Below are 24,525 nucleotides of genomic sequence, written 5' to 3' on the forward strand. Positions count from 1 at the left end.
TAAGAATATTAATGCCAGTGTCCTACCCATATTCTAATTAAGTTATGCCTATCTAAAACTTCCTCTAATGTTTTAAGTGGATATGGAATCCATCTTCACTACTTCCCTTAAAGAGCCACCTTCAGTTTACTCCCACGGAACCAAGTTAATTAAATTGTGCTGCATGGAATTAACCAATGGTCCCATTTATGTCAGTACTCACAAGGGGATTACAGGAATAGACTCTAACTTTTTACCTGACGTTTTATTGACTCCTAAAAGGTGTCAAATCCAAAATAGATGCCATCTTGCAGCAGCCCAGAATCTTGAAAAGCATCTAAGAAGCAAGTTGCCTCAAGCAATACTACTTGTATAAGATTGTCAGTATTTCCCTTCAGGTAGGAGCCAAATCAAAAAGTTGATTGTGTCAACTTCTCATTGTTTAAAATAATGCAACAAAGATTTGTTATAAACTGAAAATAAAGAACCTTGTGTTCGATAATTGAACAATATTATAAATTCTTTCTTCCTATAAAGTTTGGCAAGCTCCCAATAGGTGCCTCTTCTAAATGATATGCATTTTTGTACTACAGTATCATTTACATATGTAAACCATAAGTATATATTTTTTTCATTTGCCTTTATTTATAAGGATACATTTAAGGCCTATGAATGAAAGCTGTTCCTGAGTCTGTTCAACAAATTCAAGTAATCTTTCCTTCCTACTTGCATGGACTCTAGTATATTTTGGATACATATCTTGCCTTATCCAAAGTTTACAAAGAGTTTACTATAATAGTGGTAAATCCTTAGAATAAGTTTTAGCGTTTGCATGATTTCCTTCATGTTTTCCTTCTGTTGCCATCTCTAAAAAATGTCTCTTCTCCTTTCTTTGGGAAGTGCTAATTGCATGGCAGATTCTGGAGCAGCAAGAGTAGTTCTAAGAGATGTCTCTTCCTTCTGTGTTTTTCTTGTAAGCCTTCTCCCAAGCAAAAACTGTGGACGACTCTGTTTAGCCAAATACTCGGTAAGATTATGGTCACTAAGTGATTCATCCTGCTTGCTGTCACTTTTTATTCATGAGAAGATGAAAGAGTTGCTGTTATCCAGGGATATCCCCTCTGAGGAATATTTTTAACCTCTTTCTGAAGATATAAATACATCCAACATTTCTTCTTTAATATTTTAGTGTTGGATGGTAGATTGACAGCCCAAGAAACAAAATCGGTTTATCCACAGAACAGGTGCAGCACAGACAAGTAATTACAACTTTCCCCATTCTTAACCAGCAGTTTGTTTTCCAAATCATAGAATCATAGGACTGGAAGGCCCTCGAGAGGTTACCTAGTCCAGTCCCCTGCACTAATGGCAGGACTAAGTATTATCTAGACCATTACTGACCGGTATTTGTCTAACCTGCTCTTAAAATCTCCAATGATGGAGATTCCACATCCTCCATAGGCAATTTATTCCAGAGCGTTAATCACTCTGACAGGAATTTTTTTCTAATGTCCAACCTAAACCTCCCTTGCTGCAATTTAAGCCCATTGCTTCTTGTCCTATCCTCATAGATTAAGAAGAACAATTCTTCTCCCTCCTCCTTGTAACAACCTTTTATGTACTTGAAAACTGTTATCATGTCCCCTCTCAGTCTTCTCTTTTCCAAACTAAACAAACCCAATTTTTTCAATTTTCCCTTATAGGTCATGTTTTCTAGAGCCTTTAATCATTTTTGTTGCTCTTCTCTAGACTTTCTCCAATTTGTCCTCATCTTTCCTGAAATGTGGCTCCCAGAAATGGACTCCATATGCTAGTTGAGGCTTAATCATCACAGAGTAGAGTGGAAGAATTACTTCTCCTGTCTTGCTTACAATACTCCTGCTAATACATCCCAGAATGATGTTCACTTTTTTTGCAACAGTCCCCTATGACACCCAGATCACTTTTCACAGTACTCCTTCCTAGGCATTTCCCATTTTGTATGTGTGCAACTTATTGTTCCTCCCTAAGTGGTGTACTTTGCATTTGTCCTTATTGAATTTTATCGTATTTACTTCAGACCATTTCTCCAGTTTGTCCAGATCATTTTGAATTTTAATCCTATCCTCCAAAGCACTTGCAACCCCTCCCAGCTTCGTATCGTCCGCAAACTTTATAAGTGTACTCTCTATGCCATTATCTAGATCATTGATGAAGATATTGAACAGAACCAGACCCAGAACTGATCCCGGCGGGACCCCACTCATTCTGCCCTTCCAGCATGACTGTGTACCACTGATAACTACACTCTCTGGGAATGGTTTTCCAACCAATTATGCACCCACCTTATAGTAGCTCCATCTAGGTTGCATTTCCTGAACTTGTTTATGAGAAGGTCATGCGAGACAGTATCAAAAGCTTTATTAAAATCAAGATATACCATGTCTATCACTTTCCCCCATCGACAAGGCATGTTACCCTGTCAAAGAAAGCTATCAGGTTAGTTTGACACAGTTTGTTCTTGACAAATCCATGCTGACGGTTACTTATCGCCTTACTATCTTCTATATGTTTGCAAATTGATTGTTTAATTATTTGCTCCATTATCCTTCCATGTACAGAAGTTAAGATGACTGGTCTATAATTCCCCAAGGTTGTCCTTATTTCCCTTTTTATAGATGGGCACTATATTTTCCCTTTTCCAGTCTTCTGGAATCTCTCCCATTTCCCATGACTTTTCAAAGATGGCTAATGGCTCAAATATTTCCTCAGTCAGCTCCTTGAATATTCTGGTGACTTGAAGATATCTGGTTTGTCTGAATAATTTTTAACTTGTTCTTTTCCTATTTTAGTCTCTGATCCTACATCGTTTTCACTGGCATTCACTATGTTAGACGTCCAATCACCACCAACCTTCTTGGTGAAAACCGAAACAAAAAAATCATTAAGCACCTCTGCCATTTCCACATTTTCTGTTATTATTTCCCCCTCCACATTGAGTAACGGTCCTACCCTGTACTTGGTCTTTCTCTGACCTAAAAGAATCGCTCTAGGAGTGAAAGGGGAGTTCAGTTTCCAGAACCATATAATGGTTGACCATATTCTCTGCTGTGACTTGCTCCAAGGGTTCCAGTTGTTGTGATGTGTACGTTTGTCCATCAAGAACTGGCTTCATTTATATAGGTCTCTAAGACTATGTCTACACTTGGAGCTGCCTATGTGCACCACATAGCTCATGATAATCGGATCAACATGAGTCCCAGTAACACCTTTGGATTATTTTTTTCCTGCAGCTTGTGTGAGGCAGTAACATGTGATGGTATTCTCTGACATGATAGGGTTCCACTGGAACCTTGTGTGACGAAGTGGGACTGTTCTTAATGTTTCCTCTGAATAGTGTGGGGGTGCCTCAGTTTCCTCTAGGCAGTTCTTAAGTATCTAGGGGGTGGAATAAGGGTGTATGATCATTGCAGAGCCCTAGAGGGCATGTGTGTGCAGGAGTCTGGACACAGAGAATGGCCGACACCCTGTTTCCTGGCAACTGATGGCCTGGGCCCTTCCCCCCCTGCAAGGTGAGAGCTGAAGGGTTAGAGAACAAAGGAATCAGGTGACCACCTGGCCCGGGAAAGGAACAAAGCCCAGAGGAGGAGGGGCTGGAGGGGGTTTTCAGTTTGGGGCTGGCTGGGACATGGAGTGAAGGGCAGACGTGGTTGTCTGGCTCACTGCCCCCCAAAATGGACCCAGCTGAGGGGTCCCGTTCTCTGCACCTGCAAGCTCTGTGTTAGACCATGTTCCTGTCGTCTAATAAACCTTCTGTTTTACTGGCTGGCTGAGAGTCACGTCTGACTGCGAAGTTGGGGTGCAGGACCCTCTGGCTTCCCCAGGAGCCCCGCCTGAGCGGACTCGCTGGGGGGAAGCGCACGGAGGGGCAGAGGATGCTGAATGCTCTGAGGTCAGACCCAGGAAGGTGGAAGCTGTGTGAGCTGTGTGTCCTGAAAACAGGCTGCTCACAGAAAGGCGACTGCCCCAGAGTCCTGACTGGCTTCATGGGGAGCAGTTCCAGAGCATCGCCCAGGGACTCCGTGACACCTTGACACTTCAAAGGGATGATATACCTGCCAGTAATGATATACCAGTTAATATTCATTGTAGCTCTCGCCATGCCAGGTATGTGAAACAGCAATGACGTGATTAAAGGGTACAGGAGATGACAGGGAGCAATTCGCTAACCTTTTAAAATAACACCCTTCTACTGTGCCCACCACAATCACCTGGAATGGACATCACCATCTTCCATTATCCTGTTTTTATGGTTGACTACTTAGAATGGGATGCCGACTTCTTTAAGTGTCTCTAACAATAATTAACTCTTCTCCCCCCCACACCCCAAAAAGTCAGATACAGATTCACTTTTAAATGAGTACATCGTGAACCCTGACCTCCAGATATATCATTACAAATATTTGTGCATTCATTTCTACAGTATGTCAGCAGCAACTCCCTTGGTGCATTTCTTTAGGAGCTGAGTGTTCCATCTGGGCAGTGGGCCTGGAAGTTGCAGCTGTCATTTAAGAAATGTGTCACCTGGCTAACAGATTTTTCAGGTTTTAGTTTTGGTTAATGTGAGTCACATCTTTGTTGAAGTTTCATGAGTATCAGGGCAGGCTTAAATTTCCTGTGCTGCTTTTCTACCTTGCTTTCTAAGTTAGAGTCTGTGGGTCAGATACTCAGGTGGTGTAAATTAGAATAGCTTCATTGAAGTTAATTACATTAATGGAGCTATGCTGATTTACCAGCTAAAAATCTGGCCCATGAAGTACAAGCTTCATCATAAGTATAGAGACTGGCTCTTTTCCATGACTGTTAAAGCTGTGTGTTAAGTTTGATCCTCTTTGATTTGATACTTTCTGTTGGAGACAAGTTAGTGATTCATTCTTGTTGTCAGGGAGGTTACTATTTAGTGGTATTGCAGAATGCTTTAGTTTAAGCTTGGGCAGGTATTCTACTGATGTAAAGTTTGTCTTGGGCATGTAACTACTTATGTCAATGTTGTCTACTTCAGTTGTAGAATCTAGAGGAGGTTTCTGACAGAAAGGCAAGGACTTTTATATATTAAAAAGCCAAGTTAAATTCACTGAAAAGGGAGCAAATCTGACCCTCTCCTGGGTAGCTGAAATTCCTTATTTTATTAAAACCATGTCTGCAGTTAACTCACATTCATTCAAAATGTTTTAATATTTGAGTTAGTAGTACTCTACACTTGATGCAAAGTAATGCACATTGGAAAACATAATCCCAACTATACATATAAAATGATGGGGTATAGATTAGCTGTTGCCACTCAAGAAAGAGATCTTGGAGTCATTGTGGATAGTTCTCTGAAAACATCCACTCAATGTGCAGCGGCAGTCAAAAAAGCGAACAGAATGTTCAGCATCATTAAGAGAGGGATAGATAATAAGATAGAAAATATCATATTGCCTCTATATAAATCCATGGTATGCCCACATCTTGAATACTGTGTGCATATGTGGTTGCCCCATCTCAAAAAAGATATATTGGACTTGGAAAAGGTTCAGAAAAGGGCTACAAAAATGATTAGGGGTATGGAATGGCTGCCATATGAGGAGAGATTAATAAGACTCGGAAAAGAGACAACTAAGGGGGGATATAGAGGTGTATAAAATCATGACTGGTGTGGAGAAAGTAAATAAGGAAGTGTTATTTACTCCTCCTCATAACACAAGAACTAGGGGTCACCAAATGAAATTAATAGGCAGCAAGTTTAAAACAAACAAAAGGAAGTATTTTTTCACACAATGCACAGTCAACCTGTGGAACTCCTTGCCAGAGGATGTTGTGAAGGCCAAGACTATACAGGGGTTCAAAAAAGAACTAAATAAATTCATGGAGGATAGGTTCATCAATGGCTATTAGCCAGGATGGGCAGGGATGGTGTCCCTAGCCTCTGTTTGCCAGAAGCTGGGAATGGGTGAGGAGATGAAACACTTAATGATCACCTATTCTGTTCATTCCCTCTGGGGCACCTGGTATTGGCCACTGTCGGAAGACAGGATACTGGGCTACATGGACCTTTGGTCTGACCCAGTATGAGCCATTCTTATGTTTCTTATGTTGATTCTAACCTAAAATTACCATAGTAGAATCCAGATACTGTGAATTCTAACAGAACTATTCCATTTATGATGAAGTAAGGCGAAAGATCGCCAAATTGTTTAAATTCATTCCAGAATGCAGGCTGTGATTGTTTGTAAAGCTGCTTCCACTTACAGTGAAGTTGTGCTTTGAACTTAGCTCTAAAATGGTTCCATTCTAGTTAATTGACTGTAGTTCACCAGTTGGCCCCTGCCACATTTAAGCTGTTCCAGGATAAGGCACTGACAGTGGCACCTCTGCCTTCTGAATACCACCTGAATGTGAAAAAGTCTAGCGAGAACCAAAAGAACATTATTTGAAAATGAGGGGTCTCCAAATACTTGTTCAAGGGTCTGTACACTGATTAGCAGTTCATGACACAGAGGTGAAAACTCTAGGATTTTGTATGCAGTTGTGCCCCATTGCTAGAAATTGGGTATAGCATTTTCTAGTACAGACAATGTCTAATAGCCACGAGGCACCTTCTGTGTTTGATAGAGAAGAATCCAGGGGTGAACTCTCCCTTCTGAGCTCCCACGCTTTGTTGGTGGTGTAAGTTTAATTTTTCTTAAAAGCATTCTGCACCCAAAATGAATTAATGGGTCTAAATTTTGTCCTGAATTGTACATCATTCGATTCCATCAAAGTCAATGGTATTTCATGGGGTTGTAAGTCAGGCAGAATGTAACATTTTAACTACAAAGAAATCAACCTCTTCATGAATAAGAGCACATAGTTCAAAGTCATTTTAGTGCAAAAGAAAGATACAAAAGCAGAAATAGTAAGGAATGTGGGCACTGAGCTGGACTTGACATATAATGGATTAACCAGACTTTCCAAGTTTTGTGGCTCTAAGGAGACAGTTTTAAAAAAAACCCTACCCTGGATGTGTGCAGGCTTGTTCACCTAAGTCAGTTAGTGTCTCAGTTAATTTATCTGGAAATGTTTTGCTGTTGTCAAATGGAAATAATGAGTTTCTAGGGAAAATGTGTAAAGCCTTTGGCTGTAAGGGCTACAGCTCTTCTACACCGAACAACTGCAGACTCCAGTGAGAAACTTTGTTGCACCTGGCAACAAGCCCTGATTACTAGATTTAGAGTTTGATTTGGCAGAAAATGACAGAAGTTGTTGCGGAACAGAATGTACATGTAGGGATTTGGGAAAGGATAATAGTAAAGGCACCGTCTTAAAGATAGTCAGCTTCACCACACCTTTAGTTGTCTATCTTTATATTTTAGGAAAGGGATAGAAAATAAGACAGGATATAATTCCGTTATATAAATCCATGCTGTGCTCACACCTTGAATACTGTGTCCAGTTCTGGTTGCCGCATCTCAAAATAGATATAGTGAAACTGGAAAAGGTTCAGAGAAGGGCAACAGAGATGATCAAGGGTATGGAGTGGTTTCCATATGAAGAGAGATTTAAAAGATTAGGGCTGTTCATCTTAGAAAAGAGATGACTAAAGGAGGGACATAATAGACAGAGGTCTATAAAATCATGTGTGTGGAAAAAATGAACAAAGAAGTGTTATTTACACTTTTACACCATACAAAAAATCGGGGTTACCACCCAATGAAATTAATAGGCAGCAGATTTAATAAAAAGCAAGAGGAAGTACTTTTTCCACACAATGCACAGTTATCCTGCGGAGCTCATTGTCATGAGATGTTTTGATGGCCAAAGGCATAATTTCATTCAAAAAAGGACTGGATAGGTTCATGGAGGACAGGTCCATCAATGGCTGTTAGCCAAGATGATTAGGGATGCAACCCCATGCTCTGGGTCAACCCTAAACCTCTGACTGCCAGAAGCCAGGAGTGGAAGACTGGATCACTCCATAATTGCCCTGTTTTGTACAATCCCTCTGAAGCTCTGATATAGGGTGCTGTTGGAGACAGGATACTGGGCAAATTGGACCATGGTCTGACCCCGTATGGTAGCTTTTATGTTCTTAGTGACTCCACAGTATTGATAAATGAATGAGTGTATAGTCTTCTTTAATCATATTCCATCAGAACTCTAGCATACCTGTTTAGTCTGCTATTTATAAAAGTTTAGGTTGAAATCCTGGCCCCCGCAAGTCAATGATAAAACTCCCATTAGCTGCAGAGGAGCCAGGTTTCACCCCCTGCTTCTTCCCCACTCATCCCCCTGCCGCCCCATCAGTGTTCAAAATGTATTTTTATAAATAAAAAACATGTAATAAAAAGCATGAGTAGAGGTTAAAGAGAACTGAAAGCTGTGCAAGCAGTTGCTTATTTCTCATACCAAGTATTGATATTCAGGATATATTCCTTCAAACTCTGCTCTGCAAAACAAGTCTGAAATGTACATGAGCCTATTGATTATGAGAATCCTTTGCTCTGCAAATTTTTCCCTGTTCAGATTTACTCCTTTGTTAGGCTTAGCACAATTATTATTGTTCACACAAGCAAATATTGTCTATCAGATTTTTGAATAATAGCATTTTATTCCAGGTATTTCGTGTATTTGTTTGAATTTTGTATTTTTGATTATTCTAAATGTGTAAATTTGCTTTCATATTTATAGGCCAAAGTCTCCCTTCCTTACTCTGGCATAGCTCAATTCCATGGCTGTTTGATGGCCTACATAAAATACAATAGTGCTCTGAATCTACTTCCTGGTGGACAAGGTATCCATATTGCAAAAACCTCATTCATAGTTGTCACTCTTCTTGGCAGTCTTAACAGAGAGTCCTAGAACTGATTGAGCATGGAGACTTCTGGAAGTGGCCCCTCTAGGTCAGGGATAAGGAATATTGGCAGGTGTGAAGGGGAACACTCACTTAGTGGTGCTTAGTGGTCAGGCAAGTGTGTGGCAGTTTGACTTCCTCCCAGGCATTCCCCTTTTCCACTGTGGCTCCACCCTGCAGTGATCTGTCCTTTCAGTGACTCAGCCCTTCAGCCAGGTCACATTTTCAGTCCACCCCTTTCGGGGTGTATAAAAAAAGAGAACGGGTAGGTCTTCAGGACCAAATGAAGGATTCAGGGTTTCCCCCTTGGCTCAGGGTCTTGCGGTTCAGAACTTTCTATCTTCAGGGTCTTCCCCCAACTAAGTTCCCCATCGAGGGGTAGATTCCTGCAATTATCCCTCTTTAGGGTGTGGTCAGGGAGCCCAGGCCCACATCCTCCACCAGGCTCCAAATTAGAGCCCAATGATAGGCAGTTAAGTCCTGCACTATGGGGTGTTGTGCAGCTCTTTCTCTGGATCACTTCCTACTAGTCCCCTCTCTTCCCATAGGGTAAAGTAAAGGATTGGACATAAAGATAAAGTTCCTGACCCTCAGAGAATCATTGGTCTCTTTGCAGGCTTGGTTAGGCCACCATAGCCAGGCCTCAGGCAGCAAGAGTTCCTGTGGAATTCCTTCCCAGGAGCTGAGAGTGCAAGTCAGCTCACTTGCACTGTCTGCCTGCTAGTGAGCTACTTTGTTTCCCTTTTTAATCTCCTCCAGTAGGGTTGCCAACTTTCTGATTGCCGCTGCCCCATGCTTTCCCCAAGGCCACGCCCCTTCTCCAAGGCCCCAGCCCCACTCACTCCATCCCCCCTCCCGCCCTCCCTCACTCACTCTCCCCACCCTCGTTCACTCGCTCATTTTCACCGGGCTGGGGCAAGGGGTTGGGGTGTGGAAGGGAGTCAGGGCTCCGGCTGGGGGTACAGGCTCTGGGGTGGGGCTGAGGATGAGGGGTGTGGGATGCAGGAGGGGGCTCCAGGCTGGGGGGAGGTGGGGCCAAGGGGTTTGGAATACAGGAGGGGATGCGGGGTGCAGGTTCCTAGAGCTGGGGGCTTCAGGTGGCACTTACCTCAGGCTGCTCCTGGAAGCAGCCGATATGTCTCTGTGGCCCCTAGACAGAGGTGCAGACAGGTGGCTCTGCACACTGTCCATGCCCTCAGGCCCTGCCTCTGCAGCTCCCATTGGCCGCAGTTCTTGGCTAATGGGAGCTGCAGAGCCAAGGCTCAGGATGAGGGCAGCAGATGGAGCCTCCCGGCTACCCCTGCACCTAGGGGCCGCAGAGACATGCTGGCCACTTCCGGGAGCCATGCATAGCTAGGGCAGGCAGGGAGCCTGGCTGCCTTAGCCCCACTGCGCCAATGACTGGACTTTTAACAGCCCAGTCAGTGGCGCTTTTTGACCAGGTATTCTGGTCAAAAACCGGATGCCTGACAACCCTATCCTCCAACATCTGCAGGCTTTGCAGGTGTAGCAAGATGGGGCCACCTGAGCCCAGAGAAGCTTTTAATTCCTTCCTCTCCAGTGTGGGGTTTGTATTCCCCATCACAGCATGTCAGTGTCATGGAGTTTGCACTGTTGCTGCCCATGTAATACTTGGCTTGGAAAGATATACTGTGCTACCATAGAAGACTCCAGATTCCAAGGCCGCCATGCAGATATTTTTCACCAGCATTAAATTCACTTAAAAATAAAAGATTGTAACAAACATTGAGAAGAATATTAAGTTTATGTTATTACTTTCAGATTAGAGGTCATCCTTGAAATTTACCAGTTTTACTTCAGATGAATGGATATTACCTCAATATATGTAATATTATCTAATTTTCCACATATCTACTCCTGAAGCAAAAGCTAGAATATTGCAGCTACTGAGGTAAAGATATGGAATCTATGGAAAAGGAATTCATTTATCTAACACAACTGGTGAGTTTTTAAGGATGACTTCTGTATCTATTTAGAAACAAGTGAAATGTTCCAGAGAGAGTTAATAGATAGCATGTTCTCTGTGTTCAGAACATACATCAGGACTATCTGTGTTATTAAGTCCAGTCCCCTGGTATTTCAGGCAACCCTGTCCTATAAAACCCCATTCATAAATTTATCAAGCTTCATTTTAAAACTAGCTAGGTTGTTTCCTGTTGGAAGGCTGTTGAACTCTTTGCATTAGGTACCTAATTTCAAAGATATTGAGTCACTTACTCATCAAAGCCTGGTGAAAAATCTTTGGAACTCAATTTATTAATTGACCTCTTTCTTCTTTGACAGGTTAGTGAAGGATGCTCCATGGGATGAGGTCCCTCTTGCTCACTCTTTGGTTGCTTTTGCCACTGCTTATGACTTCTTATACAACTACCTTAGCAAGACTGAACAGGAAAGATTTCTTGAAGTGATTGCCAATGCCTCAGGATATATGTATGAAACATCATACAGGCGTGGATGGGGTTTCCAGTACCTACATAACCATCAGCCTACCAACTGCATGGCCCTGCTGGCAGGAAGCCTGGTTCTGATGAATCAAGGTATGCACCAATCAATAGGGACATTCTTTTTAAAGTGTGTCAGTCATGTTTATAAGTTATGAATAAAGGCTCAGGAACTGATAGAAGTATGTATTCTATGTTGTACATGTTAGCACTCAACCTTGAATTCAGCCATGTGTAAAGATGTACAAGTGTATATATCCGCTAAAGCACAGCCATATTCAGCATCTCTTTTTTATTGTTGAATAAACATATAACTCTGCTGGTTGTCATATTATATATATAATCAGTTACACAAGGTATAAATTGTACAGACCGTTGTAAAGGTGAAGATCAATAATTGTCATATCACCACTTGTAGGTATTAAACAAATTGTACATAATGTGACCACCCCAAGCATCTAAGTGTAGGCTCTTCAAGTTTTTCTAAGGCAGACCAAGCACATAGCCTAGAAACTCCTTGGGGTGGGAGCCGACTTTTTGTTAAGTGTTTGTACTGTGCCTGCAACTGATCACTGATTAGGGTACCTTACCCTCCCTACAATAGTAAATAGCAATAGTAATATACCTAAGGCGTTTTTCCAGACATATGGAGTCTGGAAGTTGGCTTTATCTAGGTAGGGTGTTCACCCGTTCCTAGATAAATGTTCACCCGTTCCTCATAATCTAATCTTTCCCCTTTTGGGTAGCTGAGAGTGGTCCCCACTTTCTCTGAGAGTAAAGAGCAGAAACTATGGTTTGCATCCAACAAGGTTGGCATCATTAATCTATCAGAATTTGCAGTTTGGGTTGAACACTTGTTGTGAGCCTGTGGCTACCTTCATCTACTTCTAGCAACTTCCAATTCTTTTAGGAATTGGTAACATGAAACAAATATTACTTTTGAGTTAAAATTAGCAGAATAAATCTGTCCTTGATAGTGACTAAAATCAGCATTCAGGGAGAATTTTGATTTCTATAGTTTATATCTGTAAATTTCCAAAAAGTAAAAAATAAATTGTATTATAATATTGCAGCATAGTTTTAGATTGTCTTTCCAGCAGTACAATGCTGTTTAAAAATGTATTTCTCTTTTAGCATATGATAGAGCAAACAAATAGGTGAGGTAAAACGTATAATTATATATAACTAATTTATTTTAATATTATGACTTTACACAATATGAATAACATACCAGATGTAAGGAGTATTACAGTCACGTCTAGAGGCCTCAATTAAGATCAAGGTCCCATTGTGCTAGGCATAGTACAAACACCTTGTGTTGAGCCCTGCTCCAAACAGTTTACAGTCCTAATAGACAAAATAGACAAAGGAAGCATTATTATCTCCATTGTATAGACGGGAGCGATTGCCGCACAGAGAGATTAAGTGGTTTGCCCAAGGTCACACTTGATGTTTGCGGCAGAGCTGATAATTGAGCCCAGTTCCAGGTGCAGTCTAAGTAGTCAGTAAATTATGATCTCCTGAATTAAAATAAGAACTCAAGTTGTTTTGAAAAATATTTGGATAATCAATAGGCTGGTACATAATGTTCTCTAAAGGAAAACTCTAATTAATACCATTTTCACATTCGACTAGAGATGGTAGTAAATAGGCTACTTGTTCCTTATTACACATTGATGTGTAATAGATGGGTGGGATGGAATAGCTGTAAACCAAGTAATAGCTACCTACGGTATGTTTCAGGATGATAAATGCACTGCCACTGCTAAACCATGAGACAATAATTCTCTCTAGTGTGATATTTTAGATCAACAGTAAGGGTACACCTTAGAATTGCTAAAGGATTAACAACCAAAATATTTATTGTGGCTTTTATGTCACAGCCCACAGTAAGGGTGGTGTTCATCACTATAATGGAGGCATTATGTGTGTTACGGTGGCACAATGTCTCTAAGATCATTGAAGGGAGTTCTCACAGAGCAGTCACTAATGTACCTTTTAGCATGGTATAGTATGTGCCAGCTGCCTGCATCAGTTGATCTCTGCGCCACGTCCACATACCTTGCTCTCTTTGGACGCTCTGCTGCTGCCACTACTAGTCTCTCAATATTTGTGCTTGGGTGCACATTTTGGCTAGCTGATGGGCAGATGGCGCTGTGTGGGGGCTTCCTTCAATTTCTCCCCACTTGTTGAACAAGCCAAAAGGGACCAGAATGGTAAGACCTCTGATAATCTTTTCTTCAGAAGAAATTTGTACATGTTTAGATAGTACAGTATTCTAAAAATGTACATAGTATGGACCATCTTTTACTATGTAATATTTAATTGCACTTTAAGTTTAAACTTCTTGATTCAATATTCTTATTGTTAATTGTCATTTGTATCTATTAAGCACCCACCCATCAGTGTGTGTGTTTTGTGAATGTTTCACTTGTGGCAACCATATTGCTAAAAAATAAATGACTTGGATAATTCCATTATTGGAGCCCTCTGGTGGAGATCATGGATTTGTTTGCATTTTGTTTTAATTTCAAATGCATGATCCCATGTGGCAAGAGATGAGTCTCACTATGTGAGTGTATTGAGCATAATAGGGACATCTTTCTTTGAAAGTACAAGGTGTGCTTCCTTTATTTGTGGTCCCTGGTTAATAACAATTAGGTGTTGGCAGATTTTCTTCACTAAATTAAGCTTGAACTCCTTTGTTCATCAGAAATTAAAATCTGCATGCAGTTTTCTTCTCACCCTACAACTGCAAGGAGATGGCAGACTTAGGTCATATTTTAGGACTGCAGAGGTCATACTTTGGAGCACCCCTGTTTTAAAAAAATCATATCCTGAAGGCATAGTATGTTATGAAGTTGTCACCTTTATCCACATCTTCCTCTTTCAGGCTATCTTCAGGAAGCATACTTGTGGACTAAGCAAGTACTGTCAATCATGGAAAAGTCTATAGTCCTGCTGCGAGAAGTTACAGATGGATCCCTCTATGAAGGAGTGGCTTATGGCAGCTACACCACCAGATCTCTCTTTCAATATATGTTTCTTGTCCAAAGGCATTTTGACATCAACCACTTCAATCACCCGTGGCTTAAAGAGCACTTTGCATTTATGTATAGAACTGTCCTGCCAGGTAGGTAGCTTGGATTGATGAAGGGGACATCTGCTAATTTCTAAATCAATTACAAGTTTCACAGTTAAAGTAAAAAGAAAAGGAGTACTTGTGGCACCTTAGAGACTAACAAATTTATTTGAGCATAAGCTTTCGTGAGCTACAGCTCACTTCATCGGAACAGTTAAAGTACAATTCTGTATAGCTCAAATAGTGCAGCATTCTGCATGTTTTTATATACCTGCATGAAAATGACACTATTGTTGTCTATTAAGTGCTGGCCCTTAGAATTGGTCAAAAAATAAGAAAATGATTTTACGAAAAAGTTTAACATTTCAAAGTTGCTTCTGTCTTTGATATGGATTCATTTTCTGTTTTGTTTTTTTGCGTGTGTGAATTTTGTCTTGATATTTTTTCTTGGAATTCTGTCAGAATCATTTTCAAAATTGTTACTGAAATTTTTCTCTTACCAAAATCATCGCAGTGAAAACAGAGGGATTTTTGGAATGGAAAAAATTGATAGTTTGCATAAAAATATTGATAAAAATGTTGTAGGCATTTTCACAAAAATTTAAAGGTTTCATAACATCAGTTTTCCCCAAGAAGTTTCATTTAAAGAAAAAGCAATTTTGATTAAAATATTTTTCATGTGAAGAATATTAACTAGCTCTATTGGTAGGGTTCTCAGTGCAGTCCAAGGAGACATGGGCCAAATTGTTCCAGTGTGAGTGCCTAAGATTATACAGAAAAATAACTATTTAGGCACCAGTGAAGGGCCTGCATTTCAGCTTGTGTCACTGTGGCATAGAACTACTATCGGAGTTAGGTAGTGGAAAGGAAAGCTACCCCTGCTGGGTGAAATTTTGGAAAGGTTAAATGAGGAGAGGTGTCCCCCAGCTACATGAAAAAGAAGTTTATTTTTCTGTGGGAAAGTATCAGGAGAAGAAAATTATTAGGACTGATGGGCAAAAGAGTAACTATCTTCTGTATCTCTATTAAATCATACATTATTTGCTTCCTATGCTCTATGAAGTTCTTTGTTTTCTGTTTAGTGTATATATTATCTGGTATACATAGTATGACCATGGGTTTCTGTCTTTAAGGTATTCCATGTATTCTAGTGATAAATTGTATTGCTATTTAACATCCAAAATACGGGACTTATAATATCCTTTGAGTAGGTTATGTCTTCTTCTGTTTCATACAGCACAGTGGGCAATGACTATGTTCAATAAATAATAGTTACTAGCTTTTAATTTAGTAGATATCAAAGAGCTTTGCAAAGGAAGGTCAGTAGCATTATCCCCATTTTAGTGAGGAACAGAGATGCAAAGCGACATGGGAAGAAGGATAAAGGAGTTTGAGATGCAAGTGGTGTTCTCATCCATCCTCCCTGTGGAAGGAAAAGGCCCAGGTAGAGACCGTCGAATCATGGAAGTCAAAGAATGGCTACGCAGGTGGTGTCGGAGAGAAGGCTTTGGATTCTTTGACCATGGGATGGTGTTCCAAGAAGGAGGAGTGCTAGGCAGAGATGGGCTCCACCGAACGAAGAGAGGGAAGAGCATCTTAGCAAGCAGGCTGGCTAACCTGGTGAGGAGGGCTTTAAACTAGGTTTACCGGGGGAAGGAGACCAAAGCCCTGAGGTAAGTGGGGAAGTGGGATACCAGGAGGAAGCACGAGCAGGAGCACGCTAGAGGGGAGGGCTCCTGCCTCATACTGAGAAAGAGGGACGATCAGTGAGTTATCTCAAGTGCCTATACACAAATGCAAGAAGCCTGGGAAACAAGCAGGGAGAACTGGAAGTCCTGGCACAGCCAAGGAATTATGATGTGATTGGAATAACAGAGACTTGGTGGGATAACTCACAGGACTGGAGTACTGTCATGGATGGATATAAACTGTTCAGGAAGGACAGGCAGGGCAGAAAAGGTGGGGGAGTTGCATTGTATGTAAGGGAGCAGTATGACTGCTCAGAGCTCAAGTCTCTGAGCAGAAAAACCTGAGAGTCTCTGGATTAAGTTTAGAAGTGTGAGCAACAAGGGTGATGTCGTGGTGGGAGTCTGCTGTAGACCACCAGACCAGGGGGATGAGGTGGACGAGGCTTTCTTCCAGCAACTCATGGAAGTTACTAGATCACAGGCCCTGGTTCTCATGGGAGACTTCAATCACCCTGATATCTGCTGGGAGAGCAATACAGCGGTGCACAGACAATCCAGGAAGTTTTTGGAAAGTGTAGGGGACAATTTCCTGGTGCAAGTGCTGGAGGAACCGACTAGGGGCAGAACTCTTCTTGACCTGCTGCTCACAAACCGGGAAGAATTAGTAGGGGAAGGAAAGGGGATGGGAACCTGGGAGGCAGTGACCATGAGATGGTCGAGTTCAGGATCCTGACACAGGGAAGAAAGGAGAGCAGCAGAATACAGACCCTGGACTTCAGAAAAGCAGACTTTGACTCCGTCAGGGAACTGATGGGCAAGATCCTCTGGGAGAATAACATGAGGGGGAAAGGAGTCCAGGAGAGCTGGCTGTATTTTAAAGAATCCTTATTGAGGTTACAGGAACAAACCATCCCGATGTGTAGAAAGAATAGTAAATATGGCAGGCGACCAGCTTGGCTTAACAGTGAAATCCTTGCTGATCTTAAACACAAAAAAGAAGCTTACAAGAAGTGGAAGATTGGACAAATGACCAGGGAAGAGTATAAAAATATTGCTCGGAGATGCAGGAGTGAAATCAGGAAGGCCAAATCACACCTGGAGTTGCAGCTAGCAAGAGATGTTAAGAGTAACAAGAAGGGTTTCTTCAGGTATGTTAGCAACAAGAAGAAAGTCGAGGAAAGTGTGGGCCCCTTACTGAATGATGCAGGCAACCTAGTGACAGAGGATGTGGAAAAAGCTAATGTACTCGATGCTTTTTTTGCCTCTGTCTTCACAAACAAGGTCAGCTCCCAGACTACTGCACTGGGCAGCACAGCATGGGGAGGAGGTGACCAGCCCTCTGTGGAGAAAGAAGTGGTTCGGGACTATTTAGAAAAGCTGGACGAGCACAAGTCCATGGGGCCGGATGCGCTGCTTCCGAGAGCGCTAAAGGAGTTGACGGATGTGATTGCAGAGCCATTGGCCATTATCTTTGAAAACTCGGACGACTGGAAAAAGGCTAATGTAGTGCCCATTTTTAAAAAAGGGAAGAAGGAGGATCCTGGGAACTACAGGCTAGTCAGCGTCACCTCAGTCCCTGGAAAAGTCATGGAGCAGGTCCTCAAGGAATCAATTCTGAAGCACTTAGACGAGAGGAAAGTGATCCGGAACAGCCAGCATGGATTCACCAAGGGCAAGTCATGCGTGACTAATCTAATTGCCTTCTGTGATGAGATAACTGGCTCTGTGGATGAGGGGAAAGCAGTGGATGTGTTGTTCCTTGACTTTAGCTAAGCTTTTGACACTGTCTCACAGTATTCTTGCCAGCAAGTTAAAGAAGTATGGGCTGGATGAATGGACTATAAGGTGGATAGAAAGTTGGCTAGATTGTCAGGCTCAACGGGTAGTGATCAATGGCTCCATGTCTAGTTGGCAGCCGGTATCAAGTGGAGTGCCCCAAGGGTTGGTCCTGGGGCCAGTTTTGTTCAATATCTTCATATATGATCTGGAGGACGGTGTGGATTGCACCCTCAGCAAGTTTGCAGATGACACTAAACTGGGAGGAGTGGTAGGGAGGGTAGGGATAGGATACAGAGGGACCTTGATAAATTAGAGGATTGGGCCAAAAGAAATCTGATGAGGTTCAATGAGGACAAGTGCAGAGTCCTGCACTTAGGATGGAAGAATCCCATGCATCTCTACAAACTAGGGACCCAATGGTTCGGCAGCAGTTCAGCAGAAAAGGACCTAGGGATTACAGTGGACGAGAAGCTGGATATGAGTCAACAGTGTGCCCTTGTTGCCAAGAAGGCCAATGGCATTTTGGAATGTATAAGTAGAGGCATAGCCAGCAGATCGAGGAACATGATCATTCCCCTCTATTCGACATTGGTGAGGCCTCATCTGGAGTACTGTGTCCAGTTTTGGGCCCCACACTACAAGAAGGATGTGGAAAAATTGGAGAGAGTCCAGCGGAGGGCAACAAAAATGATTAGGGGACTGGAACACATGACTTATGAGGAGAGGCTGAGGAAACTGGGATTGTTTAGTCTGCAGAAGAGAAGAATGAGGGGGGATTTGATAGCTGCTTTCAACTACCTGAAAGGGGGTTCCAAAGAGGATGGATCTAGACTGTTCTCAGTGGTAGCAGATGACAGAACAAGGAGTAATGGTCTGAAGTTGCAGTGGGGGAGGTTTAGGTTGGATATTAGGAAAAACTTTTTCACTAGGAGAGTGGTGAAACACTGGAATGTGTTACCTAGGGAGGTGGTAGAATCTCCTTCCTTAGAAGTTTTTAAGGTCAGGCTTGACAAAGCCTTGGCTGGGATGATTTAGTTGGGGATTGGTCCTGCTTTGAGCAGGGGATTGGACTATATGACCTCCTGAGGTCCCTTCCAACCCTGATATTCTATGATTCTATGCCCAAGGTCACCCCATAAATTAGTGGCAGAGCTGGGAGTGGAACCCAGGTCTCCTGAGTCCCAGTCCGCTCTGTGCACTAGGCCATGCTACCTCCTCTTTTAGTTACTGTTAATTTCTGTGTTTACCGCTGTATGAAATGGAGGAGACAGGGTCCCTGCCCTAAGGAGTTTCCAATCTAAAAGACATATATTCTTGATGACCCAGAGGAAGGCACTATCTTTGACTATAGCAATGAGTTGTTGTATTTTGATAGGTATGTGACAGCATCATTCACATAGGTGCAATAACATTGGGAGGTTTAATGAAGAGTGTTTTAAGGGATTTAAATGGGGAGAGTTGGAGCCCTGCGAACTGCAAAAGGAAGACGTTCCAGAAATAAGGTGCTGCGGGGGTGGGGGTGGGGGAGCATGAGGGCAAGAATGGGAGAAGGATTCAAAAGTAGAGGTGAAATGAATATCTTGGATAGAGCAAAATGAGAGAGGATTAAGAGCACAGACTTAGGTAGGCACAGAGTTGCACAGAGAATGAGATGTTCGAGTATAACGTGGAAGGTGAGTGGAAGCCAGCAGAAGAATTAAATGAGAATGGAATTACAGTAATGAAATTGGGACAGAACTAAGGAATGGACATGCATTTTAGCTACATGGGTGGAAAGGAAGGGTCATCTATTTTAGATGTTCTGGGAACAGACGAGTCATGACATTTAAACAACTTGGATATGAGGAGACATAAGATGAAGTACTCGTGAAGTATTTTGCAAAGCAGCTATTGGAGTGTGAACTGAGGAAAGATTTAAAAGGGGGAAATGGGAAATATAGTAATGTGGGGAGAACATGAAAAGTTTGAGGTTTGCCTCAGACTGGGTAAGTAGTCCAAAATTCTGTTCCTGCTCTGAACTGTTTCTGAGTAATTGTAACTTCTTGAGTTAGCAAAATTAGGCTGGACATCTTATAAAAGGCAACACAGTTCCAAACTTTCTTGTACTTTCTCCTCTGATCAGGCTGCAAATCATACTTTTGTTTTGAAGTCCCAGCTGGAATCAAAGTGCAGAGATGTAAATATGAAAATTAATGGTAAAAAATGTAACCAAACTTTGTCAACCTTCAGAAAAGATTTTTGTTCCAGTTGGGCTCTTTACATTGGTTCTTTCTGTATCCACATCAGTTCAGCCTGCCATAGAATACAAGTTTAACCTCAAACTATGGGTGAAAGTACAAAATCCTAACTTGGATGGATTTTAGGGGCCAGTTCTCTGCAGTCATAAATGGGCATAGTTCTGATACAGTCAGTGGAGCTTTGCTGATTTACATCAGCTAAAGATTTGGCCGTGTATTCTGAACACCACCCAGAAGGCGAGAATACCTTTCACATAGCAGTACACACCCACATTAGAAGAATGGGTTGCATGGATGCCACATGATACCTGAGGCATCTGCTTCAGAAAGATACTTAAACAACAAAGCACGCTTGTTTTAGTTTTTTCAGGGCATAGGTTTCATTTTACCTTGAGGAGCCTCTGTGAGCTGTAGTTACTTTAAAGGGCATGGACTGACGTAAAAAAAAGAAAATCTTTAAACTGAATACTATCCTTTGTGAGAGATTAAATTGCTAACATACCTCCTATTTTTAAGAAAGGAAAAAAAAGTGATCCGGATAACTACAGGCCTGTTAGTTTGACATCTGTAGTATGCAAGGTCTTGGAAAAAATCTTGAAGGAGAAAGTAATTAAGGACATTGAAGTCAATGGTAAATGGGACAAAATACAACATGGTTTTACAAAAGGTAGATCGTGCCAAACCAACCGGATCTCCTTCTTTGAGAAAGTAACAGATTTTTTAAACAAAGGAAACGTAGTGGATGTAATTTACCTAGATTTCAGCAAGGCGTTTGATACTGTGCCACATGGGGAATTATTAGTTAAATAGTTAAATTGGAAAAGATGGGGATCAATATGAAAATTGAAAGGTGGATAAGGAATTGGTTAACAGGGAGACTACAGCGGGTCCTACTGAAAGGTGAACTGTCAGGCTGGAGGGAGGTTACCAGTAGAGTTCCTCAGGGATCAGTTTTGGGACCAATCTTATTTAATCTTTTTATTACTGACCTTGGCACAAAAAGTGGGAGTGTGCTAATAAAGTTTGCCGATGATACAAAGCTGGGAGGTATTGCCAATTTAGAGAAGGACCGGGAAATCATACAGGAAGATTTGGATGACCTTGTAAACTGGAGTAATAGTAATAGGATGAAATTGTAAGGTTATGCATTTAGGTATTAATAACAAGAATTTTAGTTATAAGCTGGGGACGCATCAATTAGAAGTAACAGAGGAGAAGGACCTTGGAGTATTGGTTGATCATGGGATGACTATGAGCCGCCAATGTGATATGGCTGTGAAAAAAGCTAATGCGGTCTTTAAATATTCATGGTAAATAGGCCCAATGGCCTGCGATGGGTTGTTAGATGGGGTTAAATTCTTTCCTGGGTATCTGGCTGGTGAATCTTGCCCATATGCTCAGGGTTTAGCTGACTGCCATATTTGGGGCTGCGAAGGAATTTTCCTCCAGGGCAGATTGGAAGAGGCCCTGGAGGTTTTTCGCCTTCCTCTGTAGCATGGGTCACGGGTCACTTGCTGGAGGATTCTCTGCTCTGTGAACTCTTTAAATCATGATTTGAGGACTTCAGTACCTCAGACATAGGTGAGAGGTTTTTCGTAGGAGTGGGTGGGTGAGATTCTGTGGCCTGCGTTGTGCAGGAGGTCAGACTAGATGATCATAATGGTCCCTTCTGATCTTAGTATCTATGAATCTATGAAAGGGAGGTGGATGAGGCCTTTCTCCTTGACAGTTCTATAGCACCTTTGATTTCTTTAGTTTAAGAAGAAAGGTAAGTATTAAAGTATGGTACAGCAATGGGAAATAGTTACTGTATAACCTGACTGTGGGTCATTCAAGAGTATGTCTATAAATACTTTAAAAGGGTAAGCCCATTTGTAATGCTTGGCTTCATCATGCTTATTTTACAGTACAGCATTTATTTGCTTGTTCTTGTGTTCCTTTTAACTTTTTCTCAAGGATTTCAGAGAACTGTGGCAATTGCAGACTCCAACTATAACTGGTTCTATGGGCCAGAGAGCCAGTTGGTGTTTCTAGACAAATTTGTCATGCGCAACGGCAGTGGGAATTGGCTGGCAGATCAGATCAGAAGGAATCGAGTGGTGGAAGGCCCCGGGACTCCATCCAAAGGGCAGCGGTGGTGCACTCTTCACACTGAATTTCTCTGGTATGAAACAGAATGAGTAGGCTTCAAAGAAACATGGCAGCTGCTTGACATTAATGATAAGCCATTAACTTCCGATTTGTAATGAACTGTACAAATGGATGTTATGCTGGTCATGTGCAACCTAAACTGTGTCTAGTCTAAAAAAAGTGACTCAGAACTTCTTCAAGCCATATAATATATGGACACATACAACACAGGTCTTGCACAGAACTTGTTTTCACATGTTTTCCATCTGTTTGTTGGCAATGCTTTTAGTTGCATTGTTGTAGACAAGCATTTTCAAAGGCAGTGAAATTCTTATATCAAAGTTCCCACATGAGTTCTTTAACAAAAAACAAAAAATTTTCCACTCAGGTTACAGCTTGTTCTGTGTTTTGGTTGTTAGTTACAAGCTCATTTAAAACCCAGTTCTTTCTTTTAAATGCAATTTAAATGTAAATTTCAATGCTTAAAGAAAGAGAGAAACATAGATTCTTTTAAAAATGGTATATACATTAGCAAGTAAGCAATGTTAAAATGGAAAAAAAATCTGGAACAGGACTTGAGCCACATTTTCCACATAACTTACAACTCAGCCCTAATTTGTAAGACTAGATCATTCCACTGCAGACAAGAAATGAAAATCTTTTAGGGCCTTTAATACATCCAATTCTTGCTGGTCAGTAGTGTATGTACGTATCCAACGTTTAAACTGGCATCATGTTTTTCCCCCACAGTGGATCAACAGGTGTATTTCATGCATATGTTTTTGTAATTAAGATATGCACATTGAGAAAATTCATGGCTTGTTTGCTCCCAAATATCCCTCTGGGTGCTGTGCTGGTTATATATTTAGTGCAAACTCCTCCTCATGCACTCAAGGACCCCTGGCTAGTCTGTAGTTAAGAGACTCCTTCCCCTGGGAAGACATCTTAACATTCAGGAGTGAGATTTTTCAGTTGATCTGAGTCACAGAAATAAGCCCTAAGTGTCCTGGGACATGCCTGCTTCAGAGACTCCCTCTCTTCTTGTGCCATAGTGCTTCTATTGCAGTCAGTGGAGGCACTTGCATGGAAGTCTCCTGGATTTAATAAAGAAAGGGGGTGGTTGTAGAGCATTCTCCACTAGGGGCCATTGGCTGTGGAACAAGCTTCCATCTTTGGTCAAAATCAGCCAGAGTTGTTGTCCTACCAGATATATTACAAGGCCTATCTTTGTGTCAGGGCCTGGAGGGGATAGCCATTAATTAGAGAGTTGTATTCTGATGGGGAAAGACCTCTTCATCTAGTTATGTTAGGGAGGAATTCTTGCTGCGGCTTGATGTTGGTTTTATTTGTTTTGTTCCTTTAAATAATATCTGAAATAGTATATGGCTGCTCATATTAAATATAAGGAAATAAAAAATAATTAACCTTATTTAGGTATGATTTCTCTTTAAACTGAAGTGTATTACTTTAGTTTATATACCTACTGTCTTACAAGTTTGTCTTTAGACTAGGCAGAGGATAAAATTATCATTTAAAAAAACTGTGGGATTATAATTCATTTTTACCTTATTTCTAATCCTTTTGAAGAGTTCAGACTCTCCATATCCTCTAGTACCTGGGGAGTCTGGAAATTACATCTTGTGCATGATAGGAATTGAGTTTCTTTTAATTGAGTAGACAGTATATGACGGGGTACATTGAGCTCTCCTGAGCGCCTCCTGTCATTTGAGTGCAAACCTGCACTCTCTCTTTCTTTTCTGTCAGCTGTTGCCCTCATCAGGCAGGTCTTCACTGGCTCAGCCCTCTGGCTAAGTCACACACAGTCTAAAACAGATGAACCCTTTCCAGGGTGAAAAAGGTTCAGCAGGGCCTATCACTATGCCCTTGTCAGTTTCTGCAGCCCTGCCTCTGGGCTCAGTTCTTAGCCCCTTCTGGGCTAGCTTTATGTCTACGTCTGCTCTGGGATAGAGCAATAACCCCAGGGCTTGCTCCCTGAAGTCTCTTTGCCTTTGCTGGTTCTTATTGCCCCACCTCTCCAACCAGGCCACTCCTTCAAGTCCAATCCCTTCCCAGGGTAACAAAGTTCAACAAAATGGTTGATCCTCTTCAGTGTCTTCAGGCCCATCTGCAGGCCTGTTTAAATTCCAGCCCTTTGCTTGGGTTCCAAAACAAAACTTGCCCCTTCTCGGGGCTTTGCCAACTTTGCCTTTGGCCAGTGGGGGGAGCTGGGCCCACCCACTACTCCAGGTCCTAACCCAGGGACCCTACAAATAGCAGCCACATCCTGCTTCCTTTAATAGTTGTTGCTGCTGCATTC

The 24,525-nt window shown here is 41.8% G+C and overlaps 1 protein-coding gene across 4 annotated transcripts in view; it reads left to right on the forward strand.

Annotated features, from left to right (window-relative positions):
- Window positions 1-24,525, forward strand: part of DSE (dermatan sulfate epimerase) — a 65,523-nt gene that overhangs the window by 37,203 nt on the left and 3,795 nt on the right. For 3 of the 4 annotated variants that reach the window (XM_073337108.2, XM_073337109.2, XM_073337110.2), the window contains 3 exons: window positions 11,135-11,388; window positions 14,186-14,425; window positions 22,035-22,242. In XM_073337108.2, the coding sequence (XP_073193209.1) occupies window positions 11,135-11,388; window positions 14,186-14,425; window positions 22,035-22,242 (702 nt within the window). Of the gene's footprint in view, window positions 1-11,134; window positions 11,389-14,185; window positions 14,426-14,856; window positions 16,048-22,034; window positions 22,243-24,525 lie in introns of those variants that run through there. The other variant, XM_073337111.2, reaches the window with a different exon arrangement.

This window comes from Lepidochelys kempii, chromosome 3, assembly GCF_965140285.1.
Source record: "Lepidochelys kempii isolate rLepKem1 chromosome 3, rLepKem1.hap1, whole genome shotgun sequence".
NCBI classification, from domain to species: Eukaryota; Metazoa; Chordata; order Testudines; family Cheloniidae; genus Lepidochelys; species Lepidochelys kempii.